Below are 26294 nucleotides of genomic sequence, written 5' to 3' on the forward strand. Positions count from 1 at the left end.
AAGTGGTTTAGTGGAAAGAGCAGGGGCTTAGGAGTCAGAGGTCGTGGGTTCTAATCCCAGTTCCGCCACTTGTCAGCTGTGTGACTTTGGGCAAGTCACTTATCTTCTCTGTGCCTCTGTTACCTCATCTGTAAAATGGGGATGAAGACTGTGAGCCCACGTGGGACAATCTCATTACCTTGTATCAACCCCAGCACTTAGAACAGTGCTTGGCACATAGTAAGTGCTTAAATGCCATCAACATCATTATTATTATTATTACTCTGGGGCTGGGATGAGCATTAAGGAGCTTAAAGGGTACATAACCAGGTGTATTGTAGACACAGAGTGGAGTTTGATCAGGGGAAATGCAGGGCTTAGTCTGAGAATGCCTTTTGGAGGAGAACAGATCTTAAGAGGATGTTGAAGGTGGAGAGAGTGGTAGACTGTCAGATATGAAGGGGGAGCAAGTTCCTCCCCTGAGGGAGAACATGAGCAAGGGACTGGTGGCGGAATAGATGAGATGGAGATACAAAGAGTAAGTTGGTGTTAGAAGAGCAGAGTGTGTGGCTGGATTGTAAGTAGGAGATCATCAAGGTTAGGTAGGAGGGAGAGAGCTGATTGAGTTCCTCAAAGACCATTGAGGAGGCTGATGAAATAGTCCAAGTGTGATATGAGCAGACCTTGTACTGGTAGCAGTTTGGGTGGAGAAAGGGGCTGATCCAGGATACGCATTGTAGGCAGGACTGTCAGGATTTAGCAGTGAAAATGAAAGAGAGCAAGCAAGGAGGTAAGAAAGGGAGCATGGCAGAGCTGTAGTAAAATCATTTCCCAACTTGCGTTTGCTGCCATGGGCCTGGGTGTAGTGGGTGGTTGCCTTTTCAAGGGTGATGAGTTGCTATGAGTACTTCCAGAACCTCCATTTTGGCAGCACTGTAGAGAATCGCTGTACTGTGGAATACTTGGATACTTTTGCTAATAGCTCATGGTTCACACAAGGGCACACACGCAAATCCCAAACAGCCATTCAAGACTACATTCAAGGGCATGACACGGACTTAAAAAGCTCTCAAGCCTCGTTTCGTATTTTGTAATGGGGACAAATATAAAAGGAGGCAGTGATGCCATCTATAAATAATGAACTGAAATCTTTAGGTGAAATTGGTGAAAAAGACCTTTCTTTCTATTCATAAAGAATTGTCATTTTCCTGATTTGTAATATCATGGTACTTCCTCGTCTGTTAGTGATGAATGAGGGTAAAAAGCATTATAATTTTACCATGGCCTATCTTTCAGGCAGTCTATCCCATGAAATACTGCTACCACCATTTGGGCATGGAAGCTCAGTTCAATTCCTGATAGAATCTTGTGATTGCTGATTTTTAATTCCTAGAAAGTACTCATATTGGTTGCATGTTCTTCAACAGATCTAGTGGAATTTTTCTTTATCTTTATTATTGAAATATTTATGAGCAGCCTCTTCCTTTACTCATTTAGATGGTGATTTTACTATCTTTACTGTAGTAGCCATCATGGAAGCCCTCTACTAATAACCAAGGACTCTTGGTCTATCCTGAAAGGCAGTAAACTTCAGCCAGGCTCTCCTCACATTATAGAGGGCATATGTTTGGTTCGGAGTTAGGGTATCATGCCGTTTCCAAGATTGCTGTTCTCATTTGCTGGTGACAGTGGAAAGTAAGGTAATGGCTTGAGTATTCACTGAGTAACAGTAATGACACTAGGTGGGTTTTTTTTTTTAACATTATGGTCCATAGAGAAGATATGTTTCCAGCCTTCTTTCATTATTATTGCTTTTTTCTCAAAGCTGTTCCAAAAGGAAAAACTCCCAATCTCATTTACAAATGATCTGTTTTTAAAACAAATGTATTTTGAAAAGGCAGTCAAATTTGGTTACTAAGAAGCTAACACCTCAGAGTGCATAATCCAAAATGTAACAGGAAATGAAGTCAGTGTCATCAGATAGAAACATTTCCCCGAAAGTCACTGTGCCTAGTGGCTCATGGGTCACAGTCAAAAGTGTTTTTAGCTCCTGTATAGGACAGCAGGTCCCCCATGCTTGGAGTCTTCCTTGGTTGTGGAGGCATGACCTCATCCGAACAAAAGCAGTAATTAAAATGTTGAAACTCTCCAAGAAGGTTAAGGTAGATGTGAAATGTGCCTTTACAAGCGGTCACAAAATTGTAGATAATGATACGCAAATTGCCGGAAAGACAGTGGCAGTTCCTCTAAGATTTTGACACTTTTTTTTTTCCTGGCTAAAATAACAACTGCACAGTGCTGAAAGGTTGAGTTCACTGTGGAAACCAACCATAGGGCCATTAGCAGACACCTATAGTTATGCTAGTTGTCAGCTTTATGGTAACCTTTTCCAGCACTTTGGGCAACAAAAATGATTTTGCATGGAGAGTTTTTCTTTTTGATTATGTGTAGAATTATTGTAATATGGAATATATTGAGATGCTTAATATGTGCTAAATGTGAAACTATCATTATAAATGTTCCTTTAAACCAGTGGACAATACCATAGGGAATATTGGTTAGGGAAGAGTTCAGTCCAAGTTTGAACTGAATATTTTAGATTGTGATTTTTTTTTTTCACTGGTTCCTTTTCAGTTCCTCAGTAGTATTTATTGAGTGTGTTTTGGGTGGGAGTACTGTACTGAGTGTTTGGGAAGTTCTTTAGGGAGAGTTTTAACCAATGCTCCTAAAATGACAATTTTCAAAATCCAAATGATTTGTAAGATTGGAGACAAACATAGAAATGAGAATTTCAATTGAAAGAATATTGTTATAAAGCATGTTTTTGATGAACAGAAGTTAAAACTTCTTTTATCTAACATTATAGCAGCATAATGCTTTCAAGTGGAAAATTGTTAGTTTACTATAATGAATTGAGACTTGGAAAAAAACAAATAATTAGTTTATTGCATCATTAATCTGCCTGTTGTTATCAGCTGATTGAAATTGATAAACTGTTTTTAAAATTCATTTCCATGCCGTATAGTAAGGAGATTTGTTATTCAAACCGTATGAAATTCTTTTAGGGGAAGAAACTCCCTATTTTTGTGAAAGACGGTCTAATGCAAAATGCACACTGAATGCTAAAGATTCAGAACAACTGACATAGTCAGTGAGTACACCTTTTAAAGAGAGAAGTGAAGCACCAGGATTAGCTGAAAATGAGAAAATGAAAATGAGGGGTCCTTTCTCACCAATTTACCACCAATTCCAGAGCGGTCCCTACTACCCAAACTGGTTTATGTCTTTAGGTGGACACTAAGCCATGTCACGCTCACAAAAGGACCAAACATAGGAGTGGGAAACAACTTTCAATGTGGTACTGGAGCTTCCTTGTAGAACTCCAGCTTTATCATATATTAACAGACTCCAGTCTGGCTCCTTTGATAGCCTTCTACCTCTGGGCACATCATGGAGTTCAGGGTTTAGGTCAGACTTAGGATTCATTGCCACTAGAGAGATAACGCTGTTATCTGTTGAGGAGTGAAGAGAGAGGCTACCTGTCTGAGAAACAGATGGGAATTTTGACCCTGGGGCAGTTTGATCTGAAAGATATCAGAAAATTGCACTCGTATCAAGTTCCGGCATTTGGTAGTTAAAGCGGCTAAAAGTAGCCAAGGCTGTGTGTAAGCTATGGTATAATAACCGGCCTCTACTGTCCTTGCACCATCGGTTTCAAGCCCATTATTGTAAAGCACTTTGGGATTACTTGAGTATGAAAGGTGCTAATATAAAACCAAATTCTATTCTGTTCTAATCACCTAATGCCATTACTGCCTGAGTACAATCTGCTTTTCAAAGTTAGTGGGGCACTGCACGGAATGAAATCCTTTAAAATATGCTATCACCCTAAAAATGCAATAGGTCCATACATACAGGCTGATTCTACATGCATCCATCAAGACAAATGAGAAAATGTTTCCTGCTGTGCAAAGTGCTTTTGATTTAAAAAAAAATATATTTCCTTAGAGAGAAGGGGTTGTACCCATCCAACTGGCAGGGAGCAATCAGGGTTATTGTAGTCTGTCAACTGTTGTATCACCCTGGCGAAAAGTGACCCTCATAGCCAGGGAAGCTCCGAAGTGAGAGACTCAAATCTAATTTTCATATGCAGTGTGGCCTGGCAGTCAGAAGGACCTGGATTCTAATCTCGGTTCTGCCACTTGTCTGCTGTGTGACTATGGACAAGTCACTTCACTTCTCTGAGCCTCAGTTACCTCATTGGTAAATTGGGGATTAAGACTGTGAGCCTCTTGTGGGACATGGACTGTGTCCAACCTGATTACTTTGTATTTACCCCAGTGCTTAGAACAGTGCCTGGCATGTAGTAAGTGCTTAACAGGTACTACAATTATTATTATTACTATTACTGTTTGCTTTGCATGCCAACTTAAGAACTGCATGAAAACCTTGTTTAATATTTAAAATGTAAATGAAATCACGTTAAAATTCATGAATTCTTGAATAAGAGCTGCCATGGTGCACAAAAATTGGTCTTTCTTGGAAAATAATGCAGCGTTTGAGAGCAGCCCAATTCCAGTGCATTCAACTCAACTTGTTAAATGTAAGTTTTAATACTTGCATGTTGCACCATGTAATATTAAAAAAAACACAGTTTGCTACCAAAGAATGTAATATAGGATATTCTTTTTCTTGAAATTGTTACATAAATCCAAAGTATTTTTGCTCACCTAGCCCTGAGAGAAAAAATGTATGCATGGCAATTTATTATTATTATTATTAATAATAATGATAACAATAATGCAAAGTGCTTAAGACTGTGAGCCCCATGTGGGACAGGGACTACATCCAACATGATTACCCCAGTGCTTAGAACAGTTCTTGGCACATAGTAAGTTCTTAACAAATACCATAATTATTAGTATGTAAAGTTTGTGCACATATTTTGGTAGGTGGGGCCAATGGTCAGAATTTTATCTGTGTGAGAGAGAACTGTATCAGAGAACTGATCAGGCCAATTCTGTTCTTATTTCGTCTTCTTGGCTGATGGATAGCTAAAATCAAGCGGCACCTCCAAGTGCTCACTCTTGCTCAGTTTCTGGCTGTTCTCCATGGCCCAATTTTTTTCTAGTTTGCACATTTTTATCTTAATTACTATAAAGTTGTGCGTGGATGCATGGAGTCTTTCAAATGAACATTAGCACTTGGTTAGAAGACATATTGTCATGATCCATTGTTGTAATCAGCTATTGTAATGTCACAATCAGCCTATTAATCAATAAAATTGATTGGTTAATACATGGAGTGTAGGACTTTATAAATGGCTAACTACACATTTCTTCCTACCTTATAAACATGATGGCTCTACCCTAGAAATTCTGCTGGGCTAAACTGGAAGGAGGACAAGGGGAATCCAATTTATCTTGAAACAAACACCTATCTTGTTATGCCTGGTAGTATAAAAGATCTTATAAGCTACTTTCATTCCAATAAGAAATAATTCTGTTGTTGGACCTACTTTGGAACTTTATATACTTTGGTAGTAAGCACTTTACTAAAAAAAAAACAAAAAAAAACTGTGGGGCCTTTACATTTTCTCAGAAGAGTACAATGCATATTAAAATAGGACACCACAGTCAGTGAATCTGATAAACTAGTAATGTGTGTGCTGTATCTATGCATTTTAGGTATATCTGGCATTCTTGTGAGCTTGAATAAATATAAATACGTATATTTCTGCATAACTACATGCATGTGAGTGCATATATAACTTTTTTAAGAACTTCATTGATATGCACATATTTATCTTTTGAAGCAAGACGTATTGATCAGGCTAATACCAAGCATCCGTTCAGTTGGAATTAAATTTGTAACAACTGAGCTTGAAATTAACCATCTCCTTTTACCCTATTTTATGTCATACTGCAGTACACTCCAATTAATGGAAATAACTTACATGTTTCAGTGACATGCCATTTAGCATGGCGTTGTGGCTAGAGCACGGTCCTGGGAGTCAGAAGGTCATGGGTTCTAATCCCCACTCTGCCACTTGTCTGCTGTGGGACCTTGGGCAAGTCCCTTCACTTCTCTGGGCCTTAGTTACTTCATCTGTAGAATGGGAATTGAGATGGTGAGCCCCATGTGGGACAGGGACTATTTGCTTGTATCCACCCCAGCACTTGGTAAAGTGCCTGGCACATGGTAAGCGCTTAACAAATACCACAGTTATCCAGCGCTTAGAACAGTGCTTGGCACATAGTAAGCACTTAACAAATACCATTATTAATATTATTATTAAAATTCCTTAACTAGTCAGGCTCCTCAGTAACAGTACATTATGTTAAGCTTCTAACACTGTTCAAGTAGATAATGGGGATGATGGATCAACCCTTGCATAGGTTGTGCATCTTTTACTTGTTGAATATGAAATTGTCAAATAAAAACATAGTATATAAAATTGTGAATTATAATGAGAGAAGCAGCATGGCTCAATGGAAAGAGCATGGGCTTGGGAGTCAGAGGTCACAGGTTCAAATACTGGCTCCAGCCAATTGTCAGCTGTGTGACCTTGGGCAAGTCACTTAACTTCTCTGTGCCTATTAATGGGGATTAATACTGTGAGCCCCAGGTGGGACAGCCTGATCACCTTGTATCCTCCCCAGCACTTAGAACAGTGCTTTGCACATAGTAGGCGCTTAACAAATGCCATCATTATTATTATAATGGATTTTTGTTGCGAAGCAAACTGTCACAGTGCATGTTCACATGCTCTCATAGAGGTATTAGTGAATTAATTTTTTAGAGGAAAAAAATGTGAAAAACTGCTGTGGGCTACTTGTCATGGAACGTATCTACTGATACTTTTGTATTGTACTCTCTCAAGTGCTTAGTACAGTGATCTGCATACTGTAAGCACTCAATAAATACTGCTGATTGATACTACTGATTAACCTGGCTCCTGATAGGGCTGGTTGACCTGTTATTAACCTATTATTATCCTTTTTTGTTTGTTTAAGAAGCTTCAGTTTAATTCTCACTTTAAGGTGGCTGGCATTGTTTTACCAGAAAATATTAGTAGACTCAAGAGTTACAAACATAGGTTGTGAACTGAATGGGATAATGAAGGGGAATAAAGTCAGTGGCTTACGTTAAAAAAAAGAAAACAAAACTCTTCAGAGAGATTATTTGGTTCTTGAATAACAGGTTATTCAGATTGCACAGAGGTTAGATTTACTGAGACACTTATTGCAAGTTAAATACTAATTGATTATTGATATTTGGTTCCAGCAATTTTCAGGTCTTAAAATTTGGAAATAAATTTTACATTGCAAATAGAATATGGACTAAGTTTTTTGATGTTTTATTAAAATATAATATTCGTTGTTTAAAAATTAATGACAACCAGGTATAGCAACTACTTATCATAAAAAATTTTACTAGTCCAATGATTACTGTGCTTCAGTGGTATTCAATTGAGTTTTAGTATTAATACATTCATAATGTACTGAACAATGACACCATATGGTGTATTTTGTGGAAACACATTAAGCTTATTATACAAATAGAGCTCAACATAGTCCACATTACTGATCAACATTCTATAAATTATACAATACAATGGGTAAGAAAATATGTACTGACCTAAGTGCCCAGAGTCTAAAATAATGTAGAGCATTATTCCTGATGATAATTAGGTAGAATCAGGTAGCAAACATAATTAGACCTTGAATATACAAACTTCTAGCTTCTGTGTTTTTAAACCAGTTTTCGTGGCAATGTACATTCAGAGGTTGAACTCAGTGTTTTACTATAGTCAGGCGCTTGTAATTTGTTTTTCATCTGTTGGTATAAAAAGTCAAAAATGATGGAAAATTTGGACCTGGGTGTGGCCAATGCACGTTTTATGAAGCTAATTCAGTTTTGGTGTGCAAATGTCTCACAGAACCAACTGTAGGGATGCAAAGGAATCTTTGTATAAAAAAAAGATCTGTTGAAGTTATCATGGCTTACTCGGTTTTTTCCTCCGACTGCTAGGTTGTAAATCATATCCAATTCAAAAGTATCAGATTTCAAGATGCATGAATACAGCACACTTTATAACATAATCTTTGCAGAGTAAGAAGATTTAGAAAAAAGAAGCATCTGCAGTTTATGGAGATTCTGAAAACTGTCAAAAGCCAGGCCAGCCTCTTTTACCCAGTTCCTCCGAGCAGTCAGAGCCCCCTCACTAGCACAGCAGGGGATGCCCCCTCACCCCCCTTTCCCCTGCCCCCCATCAGCCCTCTAATCCAGATCTTTTATACTCTGTCATTTATCTAGTGCCAAGACACGCTAATGAATTTCACACACATGTACATAAATTCGTTGAAGCTTAGGTCAGTACGTTAAGACTGGCTAGGGAACTGGATTTAAGGAGATTTTTCACAGTGACTGCAAAGATCCTGTTGAATCTTTAGGGTCTTTATTAATCAGCAGAAGTAGTATATGTCCAGCATCACCGGATGAGATTAGTGCCTGCTGAACTTGTTCATTTAAAAAAAAAAACCCAGCATCTGGATAAGTGGTCTGCATTACATAAGGCTTAAATCACTTTTTGTTTCACATTACAGTTCTCTTTTTCAGGAAATAGTGCAGCTCAAGGTGTATGGCATATTTAATATTTAATTGTACATATCTATTCTTGTACGTATCTATTCTATTTATTTTATTTTGTTGGTATGTTTGGTTTTGTTCGCTGTCTCCCCCTTCTAGACTGTGAGCCCGCTGTTGGGTAGGAAACTGTCTCTGTGTTGCCGACTTGTACTTCCCAAGCGCTTAGTACAGTGCTCTGCACACAGTAAGCGCTCAATAAATATGATGGATTAATTGATTGATTAATAATAATAATGATGGCATTTATTAAGTGCTTACTATGTGCAAAGCACTGTTCTTAACGCTGGGGAGGTTACAAGGTGATCAGGTTGTCCCACAGGGGGCTCACAGTCAATCCCCATTTTGCAGATGAGGTAACTGAGGCGCAGAGAAGTCCGCGTAACAATTGCAAACTGTCGTGAGGACTATAATAACAATATGAGGTATTCCTACAACGCATTGTTAACCAAATTGCAATCACTGATGTCACATGTCATCCTTTAAATTTGGTACTTAAATATCTACAACAGAGGCCCCACACACTTCAATAAAACAGAAACCATTAATTAGAACAGGAATATCTTAATATTGGTCACAACTGAGTTGCAAGCATTTCTGACAGGAACTTGCATTTGAAGAGAAAAGTGCACAAATTGTCTGTTATTTTCACATAAGTTTTTTTTTTATCTCCTCGCCATTCTTTTTATGCATCTGTACAGTAGTGTTCAACTAGCATGCTTTCAGTGGGACCGTTTCTATTACAGAGTGATTGAGCTCTGATTTACACATCAATTACCCACCTTCATAGAGATTTTCATGCTTCCCTAGCTGACATCAATGAAGCATAACGGTGTAAACGCTTTATTTCATACCAGTTTTTGATAACTGAGACTGATAACTAATCATATTGAGAGACAATGTGCTACAATACAAGAAACAATAAATGCTCCCTTTTGAAACATCTTCCATTCTTTATATGCTTACCATTTGTGATCTTATCTCTGCCATTGTTTTCCTGTGAGATTCCAAAATTTTGTACTCCCAATTGAGACTGCATATAGAATTAGGGCTTTACCCTTTAATACAGGATAGAAACTCAACTAAAATCTTAGTTCTTCTGTAAAATAAGCAAAAGAAGAAAGTATTCCTGCAATTTAAGCTGTAAATGTCGTCTCCATGTAGGCTAACTTCACCAAAAGTTGCATAAGCAATTCAGGGAAAGTATAGTAGCTATGACTTCCCATCTCTTGTTTTATATCAAAATTACTTCCATGGAACAGATGTGGGAGACATTGGCTAGTGAATACTTTGAAGTGTTTTCTATAGTCAGTACAAAATGCTATTTTTACATATGTATCATGGACTCTTAGTAGTTATGAATCCAAAGAATAGAAGAGTATTCTACATTTCTACCGCAAGTGAAAAGTTATCTGAATAATTCAATAAAAGGTTTATTGGTGCCTATTTTGTTGGAAACACAGCTCGCCCAGTGTTTTGAAGTTGTTTATTTTGTGTTTTTTTAGTTAGAAATTAATAAATTAGAACTAGCTACAGAAGAAAAACTCTTTTAAGTTGTTTAATACACCTCATCATGAAATACTGATTTTAAAATCCTCATTGAAATAGTTACCCAAATATAGCCTACAAGCTGTCCATTTGCTAGACTATTTGGTAATGCAAAATGTTCTAGTTAATTATTCTAATTATATAGTATATTCTAACCTGTAGGTGTAGTTGTACACTCCTAAAAATAATACTCTGGCAATAAATTCAGTTAGTCTGTTGGTTTGAGTCTCTACCCCTGTTTCCCCTTTTTGACTCATTTTATGTTAACCAATAGGATTGCCTAAACAAATAAATGAGAAAAGGAAAGGTGACTTGCCTCTGATGTCACAATTGCATCACTGAATAGTTTCCCCTCTCGGTCAAGCAGGAGAAGTGAAGAAGCAATGGAGAGCAGAGATAGGTAACTTTAGTCAAATAGAGGAAGAAATGGAGGGCTTGAAAAGTGGAGTAGAAGAGAATTACCAAAAAGTGAAGCGTGGAGAGGTTAAAGCATCCAAAATTCACATAGGTAGAAGAGGCTCAGAAATGAAGGAGGATTTATGGGAACTAAAAGTCTGAAGATATAAGGCCAAAAAAAATATGGACTGCATGGTTACCTATGAAAGTCAGTGAATATGTATGTGGAAGGATTTTAAAATAGGAAAGTGTACTTGGAGGAGAGGTGGCGGGGGCGTGATGCTACAGGATGGCACTTATAATATTCATGCTTATTATATGCCTATAGTACTTATGCTTTTGTAAAATCCATATTTTATACACCATTCTTTGCCTGAAAATATATTGAGATTGAAATATTCAAATGTGAAATATAGTAATTGTTGCATTTCTTGAAGTGCAGTAAAATGTTCTTACAATTTTTATAAGGGGGATAGATTTTTACCAAGAAAATTTATATATTTAGTGGAGATGCAGGTAAACACTTCCTCTTCTCATTGCCACCCCCACTTCATTTTTTTTAAAGTGTAATTGTTCTGCGATATTTTTACCTGCTTTGAATACAGACCAATGCTGTGGATCAAAACTTCAGGATTCTAAGAGTGAAAAAAGAATTTAAACCACCCACAAAGGAATTCACCATGCTGATTAACCCAGCATAAATACCTAATGTATAAGAACTGCCTTCCCTGAGTACCTGCATAACAATTTATGGATATTGAAAACATAAGCCAATTTACCTAAGGTAAATCAAGTTGTAGATCCAATAACCCTCTAAAACTTAGCATTAATGGCCCTTTGAATCAATACAGAGACAGCAAGCAAGGAGATAAGTTCAGGCTAAGACTACATTGTTTCACAATTTAAACATGCATTCTGAAATTCATTGTATTAATGTCTAAATTTTATATTCTGTTTTCTTGCAGTGAATAACTTAAATATTCTTATGAAGTATATTTTTTAAGGATGTATAATTTTGGACAGCAGAATTTTCTTAAAATAAGTTATCTGCTATATTAGGTTGAACATATTCAATCCAATATAATGAATATACATGGATTGCATTTGAGTCATAGGTAACCGAACTGAGTTACTCATTTATTATTCCTAATAAACATCCATTAAATCGATTACCCCCCATGTGCTAGCATTGTCAGTAATCTGTATCAAATAGTACCCTTGAGTGCTACACTCTTAAATGCACTTACGGCTTCAAGATTTTTTAAGAAGAGGCTTTCGTACCAGAAATGTGCAAATCTCTTAAAGATCACGTAGCCTTTTGTTGGTAGCCTTTTGTACTGGACAGTCTGATTTTTATCTGGTCTGTTCCTTTTTCAGCATTCATGTGGCTTTGGGTGATTTTAAGTTTCATATTTTCATTTTAAGTGCCCAGCCTCCCTTCACTTTGGCTCCTGCTGCTGAACCTCGTGGCTCAGAAGTGGCTGCCACATTTACTGGGAAAACAGCAGGCCATGCAGTGACTGTACGTTGTTAGTCAATTGTATTATTAAGCACTTCCTGTGTGCAGAGCACTAATACTAAGCGCTTGTGAGAGTACAATAACACAGACATATTCCCTGCCCAGAGTGAGCTTACAGTCATCATGGGACGACTTTGGTGCATGCTGGAGATGTTGGCCAGTGGTGTCAGGAATCCTCTCAACCCGTCAAGCAGAAAAATGCTTTTGGTTTAGTTGCATCTCGGTGGACTTCTCCACAATGGTACTTGTGATGTCATTATGTTACGCTGTGTGTCTGGCATAATGCATGCATCATTTCAGGTGTCTTAGTGTCCAGTATCCAGTGACCAGACAGTGGCCATCCTAGTCCCATGACTTGGAAACAGGGTCCAGCTTTTCAGGCAGCTGGAAGGAGAATGCAGTGATTCTGGAGCAGTGTGTTGTGGGTGTCCATAATGCAACTAGCAACCTGCTCAGCATCTATATAGGCTCTGCAAGGTTCCACAAAGAGGATTTTGGGGGTGACCTTAAGACTCTGTTTTGTTATGAACTGAATATAAAGTAATATAGAAGCAGCATGGACTATTCATGGACTAGCATGGACAAAGCATGAGCTTGGGAGTCAAAAGGATCTAGTTTCTAATTCCAGCTCTGCCACTTGCCTGCCTGGTGACCTTGGGTAAGTCACTTCTCTGTGCCTCAGCTCCCTTACCTGTAAAATGGGAATCAATACTGTGAGTCCCATGTGCGACATGGACTGTGTCCAACCCAGTTGGCTTGTATCTACCCCAGTGCTTAGTACAGAGCCTGGCACAGAATAAGCACTTAACAAATACCAAAAAAAAAAGAGAGAAGAGTCCCAATTGGCTTGTATCTACCCCAGCGCTTAGTACAGAGCCTGGCACATAATAAGCACTTAACAAATACCAAAAGAAAGAGAGAGAAGAGTTTCAGGGTTACCTTTTTCTTGCCTTTCTTGTCCCATCTGTTTTGGAAAACCAAACAGAGATTGTCACAGAGATTGCCAGACACATGAAGATTGGCTTACACCCAAGTACACAGGTTACATGTTGGTTTGATGAGGTGAGGGTCAGAAGGGCTACGACCTCCCCTTAGCCTTGACTGGATAGTATTTTCCCTTGCAGCGTTGGGTGGGAGAAAGGGAGTGAGTTCTGACCACTAGACTCTCTCTAAGATTCCTGGAGCTCCAGAAGGTGGAAAATGGCATGGCCACTTAGTGCCAACTTCTTGGCTCTCTTCTTTTCATGAGTCACATAGAGGAAGTGTGGGTCTAGCCTTCCATGTTGGGCAGGGTAGAGAGGAGGACATCACAATATTATAAAATGAAGAGCCATAATAGTCTTTTCAGGAGGCTGGAAAAGTAGAAGCTGACTTGGAATGAATAAGTGGTTTTTCAACTTTGGCAAAATATTTGGGCAGCTTAGGTTGAACAGCCACCTTCTTTTCTTTATATAATACCTGGTTGTGCTTCTGAATATCTCTCCACACCTAAGATCTCCTCTGTCAGGGCTTCCTTCTTCAATCATTTATCAAAGTTCATCTGCTTTCTTGAAAATCAATGCAAGTATTTTTAATCTATAAACCTTAGCAGTTGGTGGAGTTAAGATTCTAGCCATAGTGGCAACCAGAACACCCACCTCATCAATCAATCAATCCATAATATTTATTGAATGTTTACTGTGTGCTGAGAACAGTAATAAACCCTTGTGAAACTGCATTACAATAGAGTTGATAGACAGAATCCCTGCCCTTAAGGAGTTTTCAGTCTAATGGAATGTAAATTCACCCACTACCAGAAAGCAGGAATTTCTGTGCGTCCTCTGAAAGCAGCAAAGAATTGGGCTGAATTAAGGAAGAGATTTTAAGAAGATCTGAGCAGCTTCTTCTACCACACTATAATTCTTTGCTGTTTTCAGATAGAGTGAAAAAGTTGGCTTCCATTATTTTTCGTGTATGGGGGGGAGGAGTAGAGGCAATGGCCTAATGAGGATTTCTCTGTGCTGTTTTTGGGATGAAGTGGATAAATTGGATCTAGTTCCTGTTCAGGGATGAGCAGCATCCAAACGAGGGGTTTTCCATGCTGCTTTCAAGTGAAGCAGGGAGTCTTTTGGGAGGATGTTGAGGGAGGGGTGAGAGGCCTGAAGGAGGGACATAAATTCCCTGTAGTGACTGGGCAGGATATTGGAGTGGGGCTTTCAGATCCTGAGCTAGATTAGCAATTAGCATGTGTTTTAGCTCCGGATTTTAGTCTTCGTGATCGCTCGGAAGTGGGGGTGCGGCTTTGAGAGATGTAAGAATGTATAACCTCAGATTATGTGGAGATATTGTTTGACACTTAAAATTAGATTTCCACATTTCTCAGGATGATTGAAACTCATGTATTCAGTTTGCAAGTGCAGTTGCAACATTATCAAGAGCAGGGAAGTTTCATTAAAACTCTTTATGTTTGTAAAGAAGATCCACCACCCAGAGAGCTCGTATAAATTTGGGAGTTATTGGAGTGATTATATTATCTATGAGTTCAACTCTCCTCCTAAGTAAGCCTGCTCCAGAGATAATAAAGAAGATGGAACATTAGAAGATGAAACCCACAAAGTAATTAGGCGTATTCAGATAACCGTGCACTTTCAGCTAGCTATCTCAGTCAGGGATATAAGCACTGACCACATACCCATGGTCTAAAATAAATGTGAATGAGTCTAATTAAAATCGGGCAGTGGGCCAAACGAACACCAGGCACTGTATGGCTAGTCTTTTCCTTTTCAGAAAATGGTATTTTCACAGGAATGTGTGTGCTTCAGGGGAAAGCTGCAGTGAATTTTCAACGTGTGTGGCTTTAGCAAATGACTTGAAGAGTAGTGTTAGGTGGTGGGATGGATGCCCACCCATTAAATGTTGATGGGACTAATGCAGATTTTCTGAGTCAGGTTAATATGCTGTAATTTTCTTCAGCATGTTAATTGTAGAAAGCTTTTTTTTTTTTTTTACAGCTACAGTCTATCTCATTCCATGCCCAGAGCCTTTAGATCCGAGGTTCCTCACCTTTGTTGTATACAGTGGAGCAAATAAAAAATAATTCGCAGGGGAACCCTGGTGGCCTCTATGGCTGGCCTACTTCCCCCACCATTACTGCCTGAGCCTTCTCCCACCTCAGGGCAGGGAAACATGGAAAAATGTGGGCTGGAGCTGCTGGTTACTTAAGAGACAACAGCAGTACAGGGTGGCAGCAGCCAGCCCAGCTCCTTCTTGTCCCCAGCCCCACGTGACATGGGGCACTACCCCTGCTGTGCCCACTGCCTTGCGATGCCCTCTTGGCACGTTTCCTTACTCTGGAGCCAAGCTGGAGCCAGCTCCAGCTTACTGCCAGGCCTAGTTCCCTGTATGAAAACAGAGGAGCTTGTAAAACTGCAATTAGTAGTGGGATGGCTCTCTTAGAACAGATGCGTTGAGGTCACCATACCAGAGACAGAGAGAGAAACTGAACCAGAGTACCAAATGCAACAGAGAAGCAGCATGGTGTAGTGAATGGAGCACGGGCTTGGGAGTCAGAAGGTCTTGGGTTCTAATTCCTGCTCCACTTCTTGTCTGTTGTGTGACTTTGGGGCAACTCTACCCTCTCTACTCAGCTTGACTGGCTCACTCCCCTTTCCCTTTGCCGCTCTCGTACCACTAACCCACAGCCCTGAATCACTGCTACTGTCCGCCTCCTTCGCTCTTATGCTCGAGCTTTTGGCGAAAGTCTAAATGCCAAGCCAACCTCGTTGACTTCAAGTTTATCCTTTCCTGCCTTAACTCTGCCCTCTCCTCTGCCAGACAAAACTATTTCTCCTCCTTTATTGACACCGATGCCCACCATCCCCGTCAGCTCTTCCGTACATTTAACTCCCTTCTCAGGCCCCCTGTTTCCCCCTCCTCCTTCCCTCACCCCCAACGATGTGGCCTCCTACTTCATTAGTAAAATTAACTCCATCAGGTCTGAGCTCCCCAAAGTCACTCCTCCCCCTTCTCCAATCCCCCTGCTCTCAACCCTCTCCGCTGCTCTCCCATCCTTCCCAGAAGTATCCTCAGATGTGATCTCCTCCCTGCTCTCAAGTGCTACTCCGGCCACCTGTGCTTCTGACCCCATTCCCTCTCATCTTATGAAATCTCTCGCCCTGTCCCTCCTCCCCTCCTTAACTTCCATCTTCACCTGCTCATTCTCCACTGATTCCTTCCCCTCTGCCTTCAAACATGCCCATGTCTCTCCCATCCTAAAAAAAACCCTCTCTTGACCCCACCTCCCCTTCTAGTTATCACCCTATCTCCCTCCTACCATTCCTTTCCAAACTGCTTGAACGAGTCATCTACACCCGCTGCCTCAAATTCCTCAATGCCAACTCTCTCCTTGACCCCCTTCAGTCTGGCTCCTGTCCCCTACATTCCACCAAAACAGCCTTCTCAAAGGTCACCAATGACCTCCTGCTTGCCAAATCCAGTGGCTCCTACTCTATCCTAATCCTCCTCGACCTCTCAGCTGCCTTCGACACTGTGGACCACCCCCTTCTCCTCAACACGCTATCCAACCTTGGCTTCACAGACTCTGTCCTCTTCTGGTTCTCCTCCTATGTCTCCGGCCGTTCATTCTCAGTCTCCTTTGGGGGCTCCTCCTCCCTCTCCCCCTCCCATCCCCTTACTGTAGGGGTTCCTCAAGGGTCAGTTCTTGGTCCCCTTCTGTTCTCTATCTACACTCACTCCCATGCTGAACTCATTCATTCCCACGGCTTCAGCTATCATCTCTACACTGATGACACCAAAATCTACATCTCTGCCCCTGCTCTCTCTCCGTCCCTTCAGGCTTGTGTCTCCTCCTGCCTTCAAGACATCTCCATCTGGATGTCTTCCCACCATCTAAAACTCCGTATGTTCAAGACTGAACTTCTTATCTTCCCTCCCAAACCTTGCCCACTCCCTGACTTTCCCATCACTGTTAACGGCACTACCATCCTTCCCGTCTCACAAGCCTGCAACCTTGGTGTCATCCTCGACTCCGCTCTCTCATTCACCCCTCACATCCAATCCATCACCAAAACCTGTCGGTCTCACCTCCGCAACATCACCAAGATCCACCCTTTCCTCTCCATCCAAACTGCTACCCTGCTGGTTCAATCTCTCATCCTATCCCAACTGGATTACTGCATCAGCCTTCTCTCTGCTCTCCCACCCTCCTGTCCCTCCCCACTTCAGTCTATACTTCACAGTGCTGCCTGGATCATCTTTGTGCAGAAACACTCTGGGCATGTTACTCCCCTCCTCAAAAATCTCCAGTGGCTACCAATCAACCTACGCATCAGGCAAAAACTCCTCACTCTCGGCTTCAAGGCTCTCCATCACCTCACCCCCTCCTACCTCACCTCCCATCTTTCCTTCTACCAGCCGAGCCCGCACCCTCCACTCCTCTGCCACTAACCTCCTCACTGTGCCTAGTTCTCACCTGTCCTGCCGTCGACCCCTGGCCCACATCCTCCCCCTGGCCTGGAATGCCCTCCCTCCACACATCCACCAAGCTAGTTCTCTTCCTCCCTTCAAAGCCCTACTGAGAGCTCACCTCCTCCAGGAGGCCTTCCCAGACTGAGCCCCCTCCTTCCTCTCCCCCTCTTCCCCGTCCCTATCCCCCCTGCCCTACCTCCTTCCCCTCCCCACAGCACCTGTATATATGTTTGTACAGATTTATTACTTCATTTTACTTGTACATATTTACTATTGTATTTATTTTACTTTGTTAATATATTTTGTTTTGTTGTCTGTCTCCCCCTTCTAGACTGTGAGCCCGTAGTTGGGTAGGGACTGACTCCATATGTTGCCAACTTGTACTTCCCAAGTGCTTAGTACAGTGCTCTGCACACAGTAAGCACTTAATAAATACGATTGAATGAATGAATGAATGAAGTCACTGTGTTTCTCTGTGCCTGTTACCTCATCTGTAAAATGGGGAATGAGAGCCTGAACACCTTACGGGACAAGGGACTGTGTCCAACCCAATATGGTTGTATCCACCCCAGTGCTTAGTACAGTGCCTGTCACATAGTAAGCTCTTAACAAATACCATAATTATTGTTAGTATCACTACTATTATTAAGAGACCATTGCAAGGGACAATTTGTTCATGCAGATCATGGAAAAGAGATTGGTTGAACATCAGCATTATCATCCATAGCCAATCAATTGTACTTATTGAGCATCTACTGCTTGCGGTGCATAGAACTAAGTATTTGGGACAGTAAAATAAAGTACATGATTCCTGCCCTCAAAGAGCTTATCATTTATTTTCTAGTCATAACACACACATCTTATCTCACTGTCAGTCTTGTCCTGAATAGTGTCTCTTTTAACCTCAGGGACAGGTTATTCCAAGTTTAAAATCAAAATGGGCTGATGTCATTTATTGGAAATTTTGATCTTTGTGCTCATTATTATGGGGCCATGTCCATTTGCAGGTGGTAAAATGTGAAAGAAATAGGATTGAGGGTTCAGTGCTTTTCACCCTGATGGTAGAGACTAGAATGAAAGTAAAATTCAAAATGCAACTTTAATTTGGGAATGAATTCATGATACAAAGAGCTTTGGAGCATGTGATCAGTCTAAATATGCGCAAATTATTTAGAAGGCTGCAAATCGTGCGAGGCTCAGCCGATGTCGTAAACTATACGAGTGTGCAGTGAATAGTTTGTAAACAGCAGCAGAACCCCAAGGAGTGAGTTACTGTTTTTTGTTTTTCTCTTGGGTGAATTAAATATGTATTTTTATGACTTTGTGAAGACGTTTAGCTAAAATAGAGCTATTTTAATGCTTCTGAGGTTTTAAAAAGACCTTGAATTATTTACCTTGATGTACACAGTTAATATTGCAAATACTATATTAATTAACAGTAACATTTTTTAAAGAAAGCACATCATTTGAAATTATCATTTTTTTGATGTTAAGTACCGTAGTAGCTATCATTAAGCGGATTAAACCTAGCTAAAATTAATAAAAAAATACAAGCCAAACAAAGGTTTCCTTTATGATTTTTCATATGAAATATAGTAATATTACCCCTTAGCGTGGAACATTTTTTGTTAAAAAAAAGCTTAATGGTTTTAGGTATTTGTCCAAATTAAGGTATTAATGTGTTTGCCCCAGGAGTGATTTTCTGAAAAAAATTTGATTCTTCCTATTAGTTGACCTGTACAGTGTAATTGAGAAATGTAAATTCCTTCCTGTACTGCATGTGCTGGAACCATGAGGTGCAAAAGCTGAGCTTCCCCTAGTCAGTTGAGGTTCGCTACCACTGTGAACTAATGAAGGCACAATAATTGAACCTTCTGCATCTCAGTAGAGCTAAATGTTTAATGTGCTTTATTTCCCCCACTAATGCATATGTGATTTCTAATAATGAGACTGGGAGTTACCCATATACAGGATCAGATGAAGGTAAGAAATTATCTGAGGCAGGAGCTAGTGGGATCCAGATTCTATTTAGTATCTGGAGGTCTGGGTTTAATAGTTCAGAACTTGGAAATTAAACTACAGTTCAGTTCTCTCTGCTAATTGAGTCCAGGAATGAGCATGGATAATTGAAACCTTCAGATAATCCAGACTCGTTTTAAGCGGATAGTTTTGACCTTCTTCCTCTGCCAACTTTTATTGGAGTACCAAGTATTAAACTGGACTGATTTGAGTTTTTAACCCATCTCTCTGATCCTGTTAAAGGTGTTATGCATGAAATGCCATGATCTGAGTAGGAAAGAAGAAGAGAATAGTGTTACTCTAACAAGGAAGAATGAGCACCAGAATACTTGACACCTGGCTTTGGTTTTTGCACCTTTCTTTCTGTCTGTCCATCCATCCATCCATTCCTTCGTTTCCTTCCTCCCTTTCCTCCCTTCCCTTCCTTTCCTTCCTCCCTTTCCTTCCTTCCTTCCTTCCCTTCCTTTCCTTCTTCCCTTTCCTTCCTTGCCTCCTTCCCTCCCTCCTTCCCTCCTTCCTTCCCTCCTTCCCTCCTTCCCTCCTTCCCTCCTTCCTTCCTTCCTTCCCTCCTTCCCTCCTTCCCTCCTTCCTTCCTTCCCTCCTTCCCTCCTTCCCTCCTTCCTTCCTTCCTTCCTTCCCTCCCTCCTTCCCTCCTTCCTTCCTTCCTTTCCTCCTTCCCTCCTTCCTTCCCCCCTTCCTTCCTTCCTTCCCCCCTTCCTTCCTTCCTTCCTTCCCTCCTTCCTTCCTTCCCTCCTTCCTTCCCTCCTTCCTTCCTTCCCTCCCTCCTTCCTTCCCTCCCTCCTTCCCTCCCTCCTTCCTTCCCTCCCTTCTTCCTTCCTTCCTTCCTTCCTTCCTTCCTTCCTTCCTTCCTTCCTTCCTTCCTTCCTTCCCTCTCTCTCTCCCTCCCTCCCTCCCTCCCTCCCTACCTTCTTTGTCAGGAAAGGGTGTAAAAAAAATACCAAAAAAATGCTGCTGATTATAAATACGTTCCTGTACTGAAAGTGACAAATACCAACTGGGTTTACCTCTGATGATTCAGTTTGCATGTGGTTTTGCCTGCTATTAGGAGTGCTTCATCTCATCCTAGTCAAATTCTGGATAAACATAAATTGTTCAAACCAATAATATGATTATTAATTCATATTTCTGATGTGAATATTTCTTTGTGGCACTGTTGGATTTTTTCCTTTTGAAATCAAAGCTGCAAGTGTAAGGATACATTAAATCATCAGGGGACGACAGGCATAAGCTTTCCTGTGGCCTCCGCAGAGCTTACAGGTTCAAACACAACCCGCCTGAATCATAAGAACTTTAATTGAGTAGATAAAGAGGTCCTCATAATTATAAACTGCAGTAGGTATAACAAGAGGCTAAATACATAGCTGTGGTTTTAATTAGCTGGTGCTTCAAATTAGTAATTGTGGTTTCAGTCAGAAATCAGTGACTTTATACACTGTTAAAGCCTCATCACTGTGCAGTTCATTCCTCATTATATCTCGCCATGTGAAGCTTTCAATACAACATCATGCTGAGCTAAAAAGGAAAAAGTTGTAGATATTTGGTTATCTTCCAAGAGCAGTGGAGTTCTATGGAGATTAAATTCATTCTCGCCAGAGATATGAGAATTAACTGTTCTTTGTTATATATATAAAAAAATGCAGCAGGCAATTTGGCTTGCAATGGATAACATCAGCATGCATACCCAATCTGCTATTCAAATTGTCATCTGGAATTTGGTAGCTAATTAACTGATGCAAAATAGAGCCAAACGCCTCATAACAAATCAAACACGGGTTGAAAGCCCAGAAGTGTCCCTTACTGCTTGCTGCATGAAGGGTTGTCAGTGCAAGTTGAAGCACGCATCCTTCTTTTCTCTTTTTCCTTCAGGGTTTTAATTATATCTTTCGCCTCAGAGGAGTAGGGAGGTAGTTTGCAAAGCCAGGAGACCAAAGTACTTCAGTTCCCTTCATGAGAGAATTAAATGTGATCTATCAGCCTGTCATCCTGGCCTGTCAGGTGCAGAAAGTGAACTGACATTGAGAAAACTGACATCTTGCTATCATTTCTCTGAAGCAACAGACTGGTTTTTTTGTTGTTGTTTTAATCTTGAATTTTATGCCATGGTAGTCAGCTAAATAACAAAAGTCTCTCTCCGACTACACTGATTTTTTTTTTAACTGTCTCCTCCACCCTTCCATTCCCAACATCTTATCACACATCGATTCTAACAAATCCATAGGTTTGAATTATGCTCAATTGAACAAGGAGGGTTGAGATGCATGCTAGCATTACCCAGTCAAGTAGCTTGGGTGTTTCTATGGCTAGTTGATTACACTTCTACCTCCTCCATATAGAGATACTCTATATGGATAAATGACATTCGCCTGGGATTTTGAACATACTGTTTCTAAGTGAAAAGATTAGAACATACTACAAATTGTAGTCAATCAGATCATAGTATTTATTGAGCACAGATGGCATACAGAGCACTTGGGAGAGTGAAGTAGAACAATGTAACAAACACATTTCCTGCCCACAGTGAGCTTACAGTCTAGAGAGAGAGACTGAATAGCAGATTTATATTAATGTCAATTACTATAACTAAGTGAATTGCGGGTATGTACTTAAGTGCTGTAGGGCGGGGGGATGAATAAAGGGAGCAGGACGGGGAGCAGGTCAGTGTAACACAGAAGGGAGTGGAAGAAAAGGAAAAGAGGGCTTAGGAAAGGCCTCTTGATGGAGATGTGCCTTCAGTAAGGCTTTGAAGGAGGGGGAGTGTAATTTTCTTTTGGATATGAAGAAGGAGGGCGTTCCAGCCCAGGGGCACACATGGACGAGTAGTCGGTAGTGAGATAGATGAGATCTACGTTACTTTTTGCATGCCGAGCACTGTACTTTTTGGGAAAGTACAATACAACAAAGTTGGTGGACATCTTCCTTGCTCACAGGGAGCTTGCAGTCTAGAGGGGGAGGACAGGCATTAAAATAAATTATGGTTGTGTACTTAAGTGCCATGGGACTGAGGGTGGGGTGAATATCAAGGGCTTAAAGGGTGAAAATCCAAGTACGGGGCAACACAGAAGAGAGAGGGAGTAGGGGAATTGAGGGCTTAGTCAAGGAAGGCCTCTTGGTGACGATGAGATGTTAATAAGGCTTTGAAATTGTGGGGAGGGGGTGGTCTGTCAGATATGAAGCGGGAGTTCCAGGGCAGAGAGAGGATGTGGGCAAGGGGCCAGTAGCAAAATAGATCAGGTTGAGTTATAGTGAATAGGTTAGTGTTAGAGGAGCAAAGTGAGTGAGCTGGATTAGAGAAGAAGATCAGCAAGGTAAGATAAGAGGGGACAAGGTGATTGCTTTAAAGCCAGTGGTAAGGAGTTTCTGTTTGAAGCAGAGCTGGGTGGGCAACCACTGGAGGTTATTGAGTATTGGGGAAATAGAGCCTGAACTATTTTAAGAAAAATGTTCTGAACAGCAGAGTGATATGTAGACTGGAGTGGGGAGAGACAGGAGGCTGGGAGGTAAAAGAGGAGGCTTATGCAGTAGGAGAAGTGCTTGGATCAGTGTCACTGCAGTTCGGATGAAAAGGAAAGGGTGGATTTTAGTGGTGTTGTGAAGGTTGAACTCACAGGTTTTAGTGACATTAAATATGTGGGTTGAGTGAGAGAGGTGAGAAGCAATGTGGCCCAGTGAAAAGATCACGGGTCTGGGACGCAGAGGACCTGGGTTCAAGTCCTCATTCCTCCACTTATCTGACCTGTGATGTTGGGAAAGAACAATACAAAAGAGTCGGTAGCCACAATCTCTGTCCACACAAGCTTACAAGTCTTATAGAGGGGAAATAGTAGAGTATAAAGCTATGTACATAAGCACTCTTGGCTGTGGTGAATGTCATCAGAGTTTGCATTATTAAACATTAAACATGAAAAATCATAAAGTACTTAAATATTTTTTTGTATTTATCCAAGAATAGTCACTATGCCAGTTCTAGAATTCCTGCTGCGATAGGAGAGTGACAAATTAAAGTGTCATGGGGGTAATAATATGCTATTCTTCAAATGCAGATAGAACATGGAGAGTTTGTTGTCAATGTATCCTTTATAAAGTGAGTATAAAGTGATAGCCCCTCTAACCAGGCTGAGAGTGATTGGACTGTGGAGTTGTAATATAGTCTGTGTAAATAGCCCTTAAGTCAATCAATCAATCGTATTTATTGAGCACTTACTGTGTGCAGAGCACAGTACTAAGCGCTTGGGAAGTACAAGCTGGCAACATATAGAGACAGTCCCTACCCAACAGTGGGCTCACAGTCTAGAAAGTCCTTTTGTTGGCCGGTGTTCAGGCATGATAAATGCTTTTTTATGATGATTGTTGTAGTAGCCTAGGCTATCTTCACTCTTTCTCAATGCCAAGCCACCCAACAAATAAAAAAAAAAAAAAGAATCATCATACACGAGCTCCGTTTTGATCATTTCATTTTCCTTCTCTAAAGATTAAGTGTTTCTGTGGACTTGTATTCGGACATCTTTTGGTAGTGGGAGCTTCAAAATGCTTAAACAACCAGCCCAACAAACAATCATTTTGTTCAGCGAATCTTCCCATTATCCTTTGGCCATCAACCTCTCCTTTTGACCCATAACTCAAATGATTCATTCAGCCCAGCATGCTCTCTCCCACTTTTCTCTCTTTCGAAGCTATGTTACTTCCTCCGGGAAGCCACACTATATTAATCCCAGTTGAACCTAATCACTACGCTTTATCTATTGATAATTTCATGGCCATTATTTCCCTTTTTCATCGCATGAGGGGAAAAGGAGGAAGGGAAGAAGAAGCCGTGGGAAGAGTTCTATTATTGATAATAAGAAAAGTGGTTTGAAAATGGAAGCAGGGCCAGCGAGAGACATGGCTTTGGGGGACCCAGTTCTGCTGGCCGTCACCATTGGGGTGCCAGAGCAAGAACCAGCTATGGATATTGCGGGCCTTTTCCTCGTCTCCCCATACCTGGATCTCTCCCTACCTCCCTCCACTCCCCAATTATGTCTTTCTTTCCTTCCAAAAGCTGTTGTCAGGCAGCCCATCCTGGCCTTGCCACTTTGAATTCAGGGGTGAAAAGGATCACTCCTTCAAGGAAGGGTGATGGATTTTTCTTCCTTTGTTATTTCCCATAGTACCGAGAACTCCTTCAAGAAAGGGTGGTGTACTGTTCTTCTTCATATTTTGTTGTTTCTCCATAGTACCTAGCTCAGTTTTTGGCACAGAGTAGGTGTTCAGTAAATGCTTCATTGGCAATTATTGGGGTAGTGTATTATATTAGAATGCATTAATTTATTTGATCGGGTTGATGATAGAAGCGAGAGCACAATAAAGAAAATGCTTTTATAATATAAGCTAATATGTTGCCAGTTAATGATAATAATAATGATGAGATGATTATGGTACTTTTAAGTATTTACTCTCTGCCAAGCACTGTATTATTCAATGGGGAGATACAGTATTATTAGGTCAGACACAGGCCCTGCTACATTTGGGGTTTACAGTCTAACTAGGAGGCAGAACAGGTATTGAATCCCCATTTTATAGATGAGGATACTGAGGCAGAGAATTTGAGGGACTTGCCCAAAGTCCCACAGCAGGAAAATGGCAAAACCAGGAATAGAACCCTGGTTCTCTGATTCCTAAGGAAAAGCTATCATATCCTGTAAATCTTGGCACCCTAAAAGTTTCCAGTACAATTGTTTGTACTCCACTGTATTGGTAATTGACTGGATCTCTACAAATCCATATGAAAATCTTAATTATATGTTCTTCCTGCATCAAAAGAATTGCTCATAACCAGAAGAATAGAAGGAATGCACATATTTTAAAGTTATAGTAAGCAAAATGAAATTATTTCATTGACATTATTTCTTTGCTAATTGTTTAGTACTTTAATTCATACCTCTTTCTTTGTGGATTAGTTTCCCAAAAGACTTCCTCTATGGTTAGAGTCATTCTATTGGGAAAAAAAAACCACACACAAAAAGGGTGTTGGTAATTAGAAAACTTGCTCTTCAAAAGAATGCTTAAAACTCCTGTGATTTAGAATAGAGCAAAGTAACTCTGTGGTCTACTGCCTCTTTGGAAAGAGAATTTCAGAGAAAATGTGAATTCTAGCTTATTTTAGTCTCAGCTGTCTTTTCTTCTTTTTTTGTGGTATTTGTTAAGCATTTAGTATGAGGCAGGCACTGTACTAAGCGCTGGAGTAGATGCAAGCTCATTAGTTTGAACACAGTCCATACCCCATATGGGGCTCACAGTCTTAATCCCTATTTTACAGATGAGATAACTGAGGCACAGAGAAGTTAAATGACTAGCCGAAGGTAACATAGCAGACATATGGCGGAACGGGATTAGAATCCAGATCATTCTGACTCCTAGGCCTGTGCTTTATCTTCTAGGCAACACTGCTACTCTTGTAATTTCATATCCAGGACATTTGGTTAAACATCTGTATTATTTGTGAATTCAGAGGCTTTGAATCTCCAGCTCTAGGCTGGGAAGCAGTTGAAACGGTAAATGGAGAAATTTCAATTGAGGGCTAAGTTTAGGCAAATTTGTAGTTGTAATGATTAAGAACATAGGAGAGAACCCTTATATAAGGGGTTGAGTATAGTTCTGATAAACGAAGGGACTGTTTCATTTTGAAAATATATAAAATATTACATTCCAGAAAAAAATTAAG

General features: G+C 40.5%; 1 protein-coding gene across 1 annotated transcript in view; it reads left to right on the plus strand.

The window, feature by feature from the left end:
* Window positions 1-1627: 1627 nt before the first annotated feature.
* AFF2 (AF4/FMR2 family member 2) overlaps window positions 1628-26294 on the plus strand; it is a 361545-nt gene continuing 336878 nt past the window's right edge. The window contains exons 1-4 of the mRNA XM_038747704.1: window positions 1628-1674; window positions 4488-4582; window positions 10541-10684; window positions 12457-12631. Coding sequence (XP_038603632.1) covers window positions 1628-1674; window positions 4488-4582; window positions 10541-10684; window positions 12457-12631 — 461 coding nt within the window. The remainder of the gene's footprint in view (window positions 1675-4487; window positions 4583-10540; window positions 10685-12456; window positions 12632-26294) is intronic.

This window comes from Tachyglossus aculeatus, chromosome 6 (genome assembly GCF_015852505.1).
Source record: "Tachyglossus aculeatus isolate mTacAcu1 chromosome 6, mTacAcu1.pri, whole genome shotgun sequence".
NCBI lineage: Eukaryota > Metazoa > Chordata > Mammalia > Monotremata > Tachyglossidae > Tachyglossus > Tachyglossus aculeatus.